Below are 10,520 nucleotides of genomic sequence, written 5' to 3' on the forward strand. Positions count from 1 at the left end.
CATTGCAGAAAATATATGTTGAACAGGATGTTCTATCAACTACATCTAGTGTAACATGTCAAACAAGATGTCCTATGCAAAGATCATCCGACATCGTGACTAAGTGTCAAGTTGGGCTTTTGGATTCGGTTTAAGTTGTTACAGAAGCAGAATATTTGGAGAATATTATGCAATCCAATATAACGCTCAATCTAAGGATAAAAGCTTTTATCTGTTTAAATAGATTTGATTGATTTCTAAATTTGGAGAATATTTAGAAAACTAATGATTGAAGACCTATTTTCTTGGAGAATATTTCGTAGATCTGTAGAAGTCTCCATACTGCAGTTTGAAGCCCAAGTCCATATCAGATGTGTGCTATAAATATCAAAGCTACAAACCTTTTGAAGAGTAGAACTTACGGGATTAGGTTAGGGTTTGTACTTTTAATGTGAGCCTCTCTAATATCATGTTGATAGAAGAGTATGAGTGTTTGTGGAGTTGTAAGTCCTGTCATGCATTAATAAGCTTCTAAGAATTGAATTTATGTGTGTCACTTATGTATCGTTGATACAACTATCAAAGTGTGTGTTACTTGTGTTTCAAGTTATTTTTCTTTATCAAAGCTTTTAAGCAAGATCAAGTATTTGTTGATTAAGAGAGTCTTAATTGTGTATTATTTGTAATTGACAATTGTGGTCAAGGGCGGTCAATATCAGTAATGTGTGTTGTTAGTGTGAGATATCATTGCGGTGAATGGAAGTGAAAGGGGTTCACTTATCTAGGAAGTTCCTAGATAGAAGTTGCATTGGATAGGGATTAAGTGAGAAGTTTTAAACTGGAGGTTGTTTTTCTTCGAATTGATATTGCTAATATTGGATTTCCTTCCTGGCTTGGTAGCCCCCAGAGTGTGTGTTCAATTACTTTCCAGCATTGTTTTAATTCATGAATCTTGAGTCTGAAGGCCAGAATGTCAAGATGCAATTTGTATGTTATTTTATGTTTGGTATTTTGAAATACATGTGACACCCTCTTAATATGCATGCTTTTACTCTGATTATGCGATATAGTTGTCATGGGGTTTAGACGGTGTTACATACCTTCACTATTTAGAAGTTGTGGGTTGTTTGAAAGTACGGCGATCATATGTTAATAACACCTATTGTTTGGAGGTTGTGAAATTTCTAAAAGTATGGTGTTTTGACTTTGATGATTCAGAAGTTGAAAAACTATCTAGAAGCAAGTCTAGGGTAATATCTTATTAAGCATTTTTTTAGAAGTTGTAAACTTTCTGAAAGAATGTTAAACGCGTGCTTTTGCAACATTGATTATTTTACAAAGCTGTTAAGAAGTCGTGGCCTATTCGAAAGCTGTTGTAACCAAATTTCTGAAGGACCAAACTCTGATACTTCAGAAGTTGCAAACTCTCTAGAAGTATAGTAAGTCTGCTTTTGTTCTGATACTTTTTAAAGGTTGTGAACCTTTTGAAGACATGACTAGAAGACATGTTCTAAAATACATGGTTAGAAGACATGGTCTAAAGACATGTTCTAAGAAATGGTCAAGAGGTCATAAGATATATTCTAGCATGTGGTATAAGATATGGTCTTAAGACACGTTCTACGACATGGTCCAAGACACGTTCAGAAGAAATGGCTTAAGACATGGTCAAAATACATGGATGTCAGGAGATGGTTCACCTTCTGAACCTTATGATGATATGATGTTTGTCACCTTCTAGTGTGTAATCAAGCTTCTCGATAACCAACATTACCCATATAATTATTGCATCATCGGACAGAGCAATATTAAGGCTGTTTTTATATGATATATGGTATTTTAGTGGTTTGCTAGATATTTTCCACAGTATACTTTGGCGGTATATTTAACGTATGAATAGGCTTAACCTCCAAATCCTCAACAAAAAAAAACACAAATTTCTCATCATCAAACATGTTAATGTAAGGGAGATATGTCACTTCCTAATAATACTCCCGCAAGTAAAGCTAGGGAGCCACTGACTTATAACTATTTACAGATGTCAACCACACCAATATAAACAAGCAACAGCTGCAGGAAAATGTTTCTACAAAGTTAACTCTCAAAGCAAATAACTTTCTATTGAGTGTTGACAATCTAGATAAGGGAGATATCATATTCATGAAAACAGCTATTCTACAATAACGCCTATATGATCAAGGTCTATGAACTGTATCAGGACTCCTATCACTAGGATCACGCTTGCGTTTATGATCTTCAGCCAGAGCACCACCCTCAATGTTCACAGGTTCCATTAATGTAGTAGACAAGTCTTCAACCAGAGCAAATTGGGGGGTATTGCTAGATGGATTCACCGGTTCAAATTTGTTGACTGAAATCAAGTTCGAGTGCTCCTCAATTGAGAGATCACTGTTGTCTTTTTGTTGGTCCTTAATGGAAAGATCCTCATTGTTTTCCTTAACAGATAGATGTCTTGAACTGGTTTCAATAATCTTACCAAAATTGCATTCAAAGAAACTGTCTATGGTTTCTAGTGTCTCATTTTCTAAAACTTCAAATATGTCAGGAATGGAAAGATTCTCAAGGTATTCCTTGGCAGATAGATCTCCTGACTCCGAGTTGGTTTCTGGTGTCTCACATTCTAAGAATTTGGCTACTTGGTCATCAATGGAAATATCCCCAATGCTTTCCTCGACAGATGGATCTTTTGAGCTGGTTTCTGGTGTCTCAACAAGAAAGGATTCAAGGAAACTGTCGGTAATAGGACTTGTATGAGAAACAAATTTCACATCCAATAGTGGAATTTCAAAATCCACTACAGGTGAAGAAAGTGAATACCCAAGAACATTCTCTATGATGTGGTCATGGAAGGTGTTTTTTGGGGCTTCTTCTCTATAATCACTGGGGTTCTGACTATCAACATCCTTATTTGGAATATTACTTATATTGGACAAGATTACATCATTTTCTTCACCTGTGATTTTCCCATTGGTGTTGTCTTCAATTCTTAGACTAGGTTCAGCTGATGTCCTGTCAACACACACTTCGTCTCTATCTCCTTGTGCTTTGCAAAACAAATCACGTTGTTCAGCTTCCTCAGCAGTTTCTTCACAGTTCTTATCATTAGAATCATTTTTTACTTTCTCTCCCTTATCAAACGAAGGCACTTGGAAGGGGATACATTTGCCAACTGAGTCACTGTTCACTGGCTCGCTATTGCTCTCTTGGTCATCATCTTCATTTGAAAACTCAGGAGCTTTAACATGTAGACTTTTGGTATGCTTTGTAAATTCTGATGACAGAGACGACGACAAAAAATTAGCTAATGCAGAAGATAAAGCGTCATCAATTGACAGCTTTGCTTTATCATTCGAAGGACTCATTTCTTGTTCTGATGCATTATCATCTTCATCCTCGCCCTCAGAAAACTCCGGGGCTGTAACTACAAGACCTGGGAGCAATTGAGTCGTATGTTCTGAATCAGACATATCTTGAGGAGAGTCATCTTGAGGAAATCCATTTAGTACCTCTGTATGTAAAGATTTCTTATCAGATTCAATTTCTCCGAGGACACTAAAATCAAGACAATCCTCACAAGAGTCAGTATCTGATTCAATAAAAGAAGCATCAGGAGCAGATATTCTATAACATGATGGCGGTTTAGGGTTTTGCCATTTCATAGACAATGTCTCAAGCTGCTGTTCAACTCGCTGGAGTCGAGCCTCAATGCTATTCATGGGCATTACCATTTTCTCTTGAAAGCCCAAACAGATTTCTTCTATCCTGTCCATTCGTGACATAAGCTTTTCCAATGCCCTTTCAACATTGCCCCCTGAAAATTCACCTTGAGAGGGAACAGCACGGAAATGGTTATCCGTTTCAGTAACTTTTGAGGGTGTAGCTTTGCAATTGTTGTCCATTTGAGCAGTTTGAGAGGGCATAGCAAGATGGTCGCTCTCCATTTTAGCAGTTTCTGATAATGTTTCTGGCTGGGCCGGACTAACTGAACTTCCTTTCACCTCTTTCAACTCAATTTCATGAGGATCAGTTATGCTATTTTTCCCTTTCAGCTGATTTTCTATCACAGAACCACTAGGGTGGGGGGTTTCCTTCAAATCATCTTCCAAAACAAATTGTTTGTCCTTTCTAACATCATTTAGACTACTGAGACCAGTTGTTTTGGATACTTGCATTAAAGTCGGAAGAAGCATAGCCATGAGAGAACTGCTGGATGAGTTTTCATTACTACTTTCTTGGATTTCTGAACCAACAGGATCACCAAATACATAAATCTCATCCACACAAACACTGCCTTTAGTCTGAAGTGAGAGTAGACGAAGCGTGACAGAAATGCAAGGATTCACGTCATTAATCTCAGCTGTAGCTTCATAAAGATCCTAGGAACAAAAAAAGAGGACATTAATTTCAGAAAACAAATCTAACATTGGCATGATATTTCGTACCATCATATATTCATGTTCATGCGGCCGGCATGATATTACCATTGTATATTCATCTTCATTAACCATGAATAAAATCTAAAAATAGTAATAATTTGTTGGCCCACAAAGGACGCATTTCAGTAAAAAAATAACTTTAAAGCACACATTCAATCAACTATTCTAGAGAATTGATAGCTTTCACCAATAAGCTATTCTACAAAGCTTATTGAAATTTTTTATAAATGTATTCAAACATGAAATAAGGAAAATAAGCACTTCCCAACCCTATGAAATAAGGCAAAGAAGTACTTCCCAAGCCTCTAAGACCACATTTAGACTGTCTTATAAACAAATCATTTAGACACATCTACTAATAGTCAAGACAAAGCATTTGGGAAAGCTTATCACATGTTCATAAACAATGTTCAGCCTGTTTCAATAAGCTCACTAGAATAGCTTATGAAAAAATCTCTCTACCCCTCCATATAAGTCACTATAGCAAAACAATTTTTCTTATTCTATTTATCTTTTACAACATCAACAAATCATTCATATTACACCTCTAGGTAAAGCTACACATATCCGAACACCAACACCAAACACAATATCAACACAGCACTACACTAACACATAAACATTAGCAATAATTTGAGAAAATGCAAATAATTTATTAGAACAGCAACAATATAGAAGACAACGAACACGATCACGATCAATCTTTGTTAACATATTTCGGCCAATAATGCCTAGCTAGAGATAAATAACCATAAACAATGTAATCTTCATACCTGAGCAATATTTGTCAAGTTAATATAGGGTTTTGCATGCGAATTAGCATCAACAGCTTTAACATCAACCCAATCATCTTCACTTCTGACATTCTCATCACTCAAAGAATCAACATCGTTACCACAACGCGAACGAAGAACCTCACCCTCTCTAACAGCGACACCACAACGAACGGTACACAGATACTCATTACTCGATTTCAAATCAGATGCGATATAAATCTCATACACTCGCGCAGTGCTTCGAATGTAGATTTGCCTCACCTCGTGTTTCTCTGCAAAATTAACTACAAAACAAAAAACAAAGAAGCAATTACAAGAAGTGTTGTTGTTAGGTTAAGAGAATAAGATCGAAATCGATGATTACTGGTGATTTCGCAAGGGGTGGAATCTGGTGAGGGAGAGTGTAGGAGAAGAGGATGAGATTCGGTGACGGTGGATTCATCTTCGTCGGAGAAAGAGAGAGACGATTGGAAGGTGAGGCAGTTAGGGAGAGTGCCGGATGTTATGGTCCAGTTGGTTTGGGAATTCGGATTTGATTCTTCCATTATCATCGATCAAGGTTTCTTTCTTTTCTTTTCTTTTTCGAGATTTTTTGAAGGAGAAGAGTGTGAAAAGTTGAATTGAAAAAGGATTTTAATTTATAGGAAGGAGAAAAAAAAAATTTCGATTTATTATTTGGTGCGTACATAATAAGTCGAACTTTGATTACGAGATGAATATGAATAAACTCTTAATTAGTGAAATTTTAAAATAAATCTTTTTCAATCAACGATACTTGTAAAATTGGATTAGATTATGAGAATTAAATCGATATTTACTAAATAAAATATTTGATTTGATTATTGAAATAAGTAAATTCCATTGAATATTAAATTGACTTAAAATATATTTATGATAGAATAGTTAAATATATTTATGCGGTTATGTTATGTACTGATCGTGAAAAATAATTTTACACTGTCAAACAATAGGAATATATTATTTAGCTATGTCATATCAGTAATTTAAAATTTACAGTATAATGTGATAGAATTTATATTACTAATTAGTTGACAGTGTAAAATAATTTTACACGGTTAGTGTATACCATTTTTTTTATATTTATTTACTAGAGTAAGTAAACCTATATATTTTTACCTTTTATTTTTGGTGATTTATTTATTTTTACCTTTGTTAATACAGAATATCTTATGCGGAAATATTGTAGAGTAATGCTACTCTTACATCCAATTCCTACACCCAATACTTACACCAAACATTGTTCACCGTATTTATACGGTGAACAGTGTTTTTAAAATAAAATAATAATATTTATAAAAAATATTTTTTATTTTTAAAATTACGGACGACACTGTTCATGTACAAACGTGCATTAACCAAGTTCAATATTGCATTAACCAAATTTTTACACTGTATTAACCAAGTTTGATGACTGCTAAAAATTATTTTTAATACTTGGATTTTGCATTAACCAACTTCATTACTGTATTAACCAAGTTTGGTGACGGCTAAAAATTATGTTTAATACCTGGATGTTGCATTAACCAACTTCATTATTGCATTAACCAAATTTTTACACTGCATTAACCAAATTTGAATAATGTTATTCTCACACCCATGAACAGTACTTTACAGTAGTCACCAAATTTGGTTAATGCAATGTAAATTGTTGGTTAATGAAATTATAAAGTTGGTTAATGACACAAATTTAAAAAAATAAAAAATTATTTATTATTGTTGTTGTCGTTTTTTTTACCTCCCCGTTTCACTTGGGAGGACGGCACGCTAGACCCTTCACGCGAAATTTGGAAGGAGAATGCGCCCGTGGCGGGATGAATTTTATTTCAGTTCTTCCTACGATATCACACGAACTTTCTTATTTGTCCTACGAGTAGGAAAGGGGAAAAAAGATCTCAACTAAACCCTAGGAGTTTGCTAAGTGTGGGGATTTCACCTAGACTAGAAATTCTGGAGTCCGGGAGGTCGGTTATACATAGGGAAGTGTTTAAACACCCTACATATCTGTAGTACTCTACAGGAACCTTCTCTGTGTCTAAATGTGTTTGTGCTGCTAATGATTATTGGGAAAGTTTCTCCTTTGTGTTAGGAGAAGGAATTGAATTGAAATAAAAGAAAGACAGACAGACAGACTGACTGACTATTTTTGGTATTTTGTTAGCTCGCTGAGATTCCTTGTGAAACTCATGCCTACATATCCCTAATGGAAGTCAGAGCTTAATGTAGTTCGGGGAACTAATTAGGGAAATTAATTATTTTTGGGTGCCTTGCTTGAAGCTCAAGGTTGAAGCTTGAATTAAATCTCTGTTTACAGTAAAGAGACATGAAGTCATCTTTATAGAGAGGTATTTCTACTATTCCACCACAAACATTTTAAAAGAGTGACAAAATGATTGAATTCATTTCATTAAGAGAGTGACCTTACTTGTGTGTTTGCAAGTATGCTAGTATCTCTTAAATGAAAGAAAGATGCTCGTCCAAATTAGGGAAAGTGTACAAGTCTGGGGATGTGCCAGAGCATGTCTTTCAGTGTCCTAAATGGGAGACTTTGATTGAAATTGAAATGTGTAATGTTTGTTTGTTTGAATGTGGTGAGATAGAGGAAAGATCTCTCTATAGAGATAAGCTATGTCTATCTACTGTATAAAAGATTTGATTTTTTAGCTGGCTTGTGTGAGGCCCAAGCTTGAGGCTTTTTGATTGATTGATTATTATTATGACTCTGGGAGAAAACTCCATTGGGGATTTATTTACAAGGGATTTTTATGTTCTGTACAAAGCCCAGAATTGAGGCTGACTCTACTTGAGGAGTGTTTATTTGATGGATTTTATTTGGTGTTCTGTACAAAGCCCAGAATTGAGGCTGACTCTAACTAGGGGAAATATTATTTTCTGCCTTGTATGAAGCCCAAGGTTGTGGCGGACTCTTAAATAAACTGAGTATGGATGACTCTATGGGAAAAGATCCTAGATGTTAGGAATCTTTGACGCATGAAATATGGTTTATCTGCCTTGTACAAAGCCCAAGGTTGTGGCTACTGAACAATGAAGGACTCACTGGGGGAGACTCTATTATCTGCCTTGTACAATGCCCAAGGTTGAGGTTGACTATTAACAGGGAGTTTTATTGTTTTGGTGCCTTGTATGAAGCCCAAGGTTGAGGCTAACTGTTTTTTGTTGGATTTTGACTCTATTGAAGGATTTATTTATTAAAAGACTGATTTTTGGAAGCTAACCCTTTCCAGGGATTTTGACTCAGCTGGAGAAATTGTCTGTTAAAAGACTGATTTTTGTCATGTTTTTGGAGGCTGACCCTTCCAGGGGTTTTGACTCTTTTGGGGAAATTATCTCCTAAGAGAAATGAATATTTGGTTTTTGAAGAAGTGATTTTGGAGGCTAACCCTTTCCAGGGGTTTTTGTTAAAATGAAAGAATGTGTGGAGGCTAACCCTTTCCAGGGGTTTTTGTTAAAATGAAAGAATGATTTGGAGGCTAACCCTTTCCAGGAGAAAGTTATGTAGTTTTGAACTTATTTTGGCTTTAAGCAAATGGGTAAGAGGTTTCACCGGGAATAATTCCTCTTTGGGTGGATGTGTCCTATTTTGGGTTCTAAGGCTTTTGCCAAGATGTTTCACCGGGAATAATTCATCTTGGGGGTTTGAACTACAGATCTCTAATTAGGAAAGAGCCTTCACCGGGAAGACATTCTCAATCCTAGGCTATATTCCTATAATATGTATATAGTTTAACTGTCCTAAGGTTTATACTCAAACGTAGTTCTAAACTAATATATATGCACAGTTTATATTTGACAGTAATTTAAATAAAAACTGTAAATGGAAAGCTTGTAAAGCCTAACCTGGATGGAGTGGAGGCCATTGAAGAAGTATGTACAGAGCCTCAACAGTAATTGGTGGATAACAGTTGAATATATATATGATAAACAGTTAATGGTTTTTGAAAACAGAAGAAGTGAAGATGGACAAAGGTCACATAGGTATCTGAAGAGTTTCACCGGGAATAATGCCCTTCAAATACCAGAAGAATGTTTTGAAAAAAGAAAGAAGATTTTGAAAATACAGTTTTGAAAACAAGCTAAGAAGAGAAGAAGGTGTTGGGACTTACACTCTATTAGAGGCCCACTTGAAAAATGATTTACTGTTTATGAGAAACAGTTGAAAATGATTGAAATGATATATAAGGTTTTGTTGTTTGAAAACCTTAATCATCTGTTTGATCGGAGATTGAAAACAGTTTTGCAAATTGACAAAAGTCAACTTAATTAAGGCAAAGATGAAATCTATACCTAATTAAGACCTAAATAATTAGGGTTTTATCATAAAATTATTCACAAAGTAATTAGGCTAAAACAAAATGAAAATATATATTTTAAAGTATTTAAGAAAACATTTAAAACATACTATTTTAAACCTAATTAAAATACATGAAATAAATAATATTTTTATGATTTTTTTGATTATTCATAAAATAGGTATATTAAATAACAAGTGTGTGAAAAATGGAGTGAAAATGATTTAATTTGATAGGTGAATTAATTGTGTGAAGTTGTGAGAAAAGTGAAGGAAATAAGTGATTAAAAAATGGTTTTGTCTCCTCCAAGGTTTGAACTCACGCCCTCTAGGTCACAAACCCAAAACAACACCACTGAGCCAACGCGCGTGTGGTGATAACAAACTGGTTTCAATGCAATTCATATATTGCTCAAGTGTATAGGAGCAAAAAGAAAATAAAATCAAAAGGTCTGGGGCGAGGGGGATTCGAACCCCAGACCTTGGGCATGAAGAGACTAAGAGCGCATGTGTGGCCACTGGGGCAAGTTATTCAGTCGTTTATGAAACACCTATCATTAAATATAAGATAAACTCTGCCCTGAGGTTTGAAATTTGCGCGCCACCACCATTGTCATCTTCTTCCTCAAGCTCCAACAATTTGAATTTCTGAACTCTCTCAATTCTCAACCATTTGCAACGATATAAAGACCAAACTTGCTCTAAATTCACTCACGATTCTAGATATGTAACTATTATGAATTTATATTAACTATATCTACTGAATTATCTAAAATACGTGAAGAACCCTAAAATTTGGAATTCAAATTAAATGACTATACTGAAGCATAAATGTCTGATGATGGAGGGTTTTTAATCCTCTTATGATGCTGAATAGAATGGTGTTGAGTTTTAGCCAGAAAGATACACGAATCAAAGAGGTGGAGTTGAGAAACTTACCTCTGAAAATGAAGGTCGTGAGGATGTTAGAGAGCACCTGGG

General features: G+C 35.1%; 1 protein-coding gene across 1 annotated transcript; it reads right to left on the reverse strand.

Moving 5' to 3' along the window:
* Positions 1-1,902: 1,902 nt before the first annotated feature.
* Positions 1,903-5,868, reverse strand: LOC131601618 (uncharacterized). The gene is made up of 3 exons (XM_058873484.1): positions 5,577-5,868; positions 5,210-5,496; positions 1,903-4,376 (listed from the first exon to the last, which is right to left on the reverse strand). Exons 1-3 carry the CDS (start codon positions 5,761-5,763, stop codon positions 2,175-2,177), a joined length of 2,676 nt encoding a protein of 891 aa, XP_058729467.1. The 5' UTR covers positions 5,764-5,868; the 3' UTR covers positions 1,903-2,174.
* Between the last annotated feature and the right edge of the window lie 4,652 nt (positions 5,869-10,520).

This window comes from Vicia villosa, linkage group LG5 (genome assembly GCF_029867415.1).
Source record: "Vicia villosa cultivar HV-30 ecotype Madison, WI linkage group LG5, Vvil1.0, whole genome shotgun sequence".
NCBI classification, from domain to species: domain Eukaryota; kingdom Viridiplantae; phylum Streptophyta; class Magnoliopsida; order Fabales; family Fabaceae; genus Vicia; species Vicia villosa.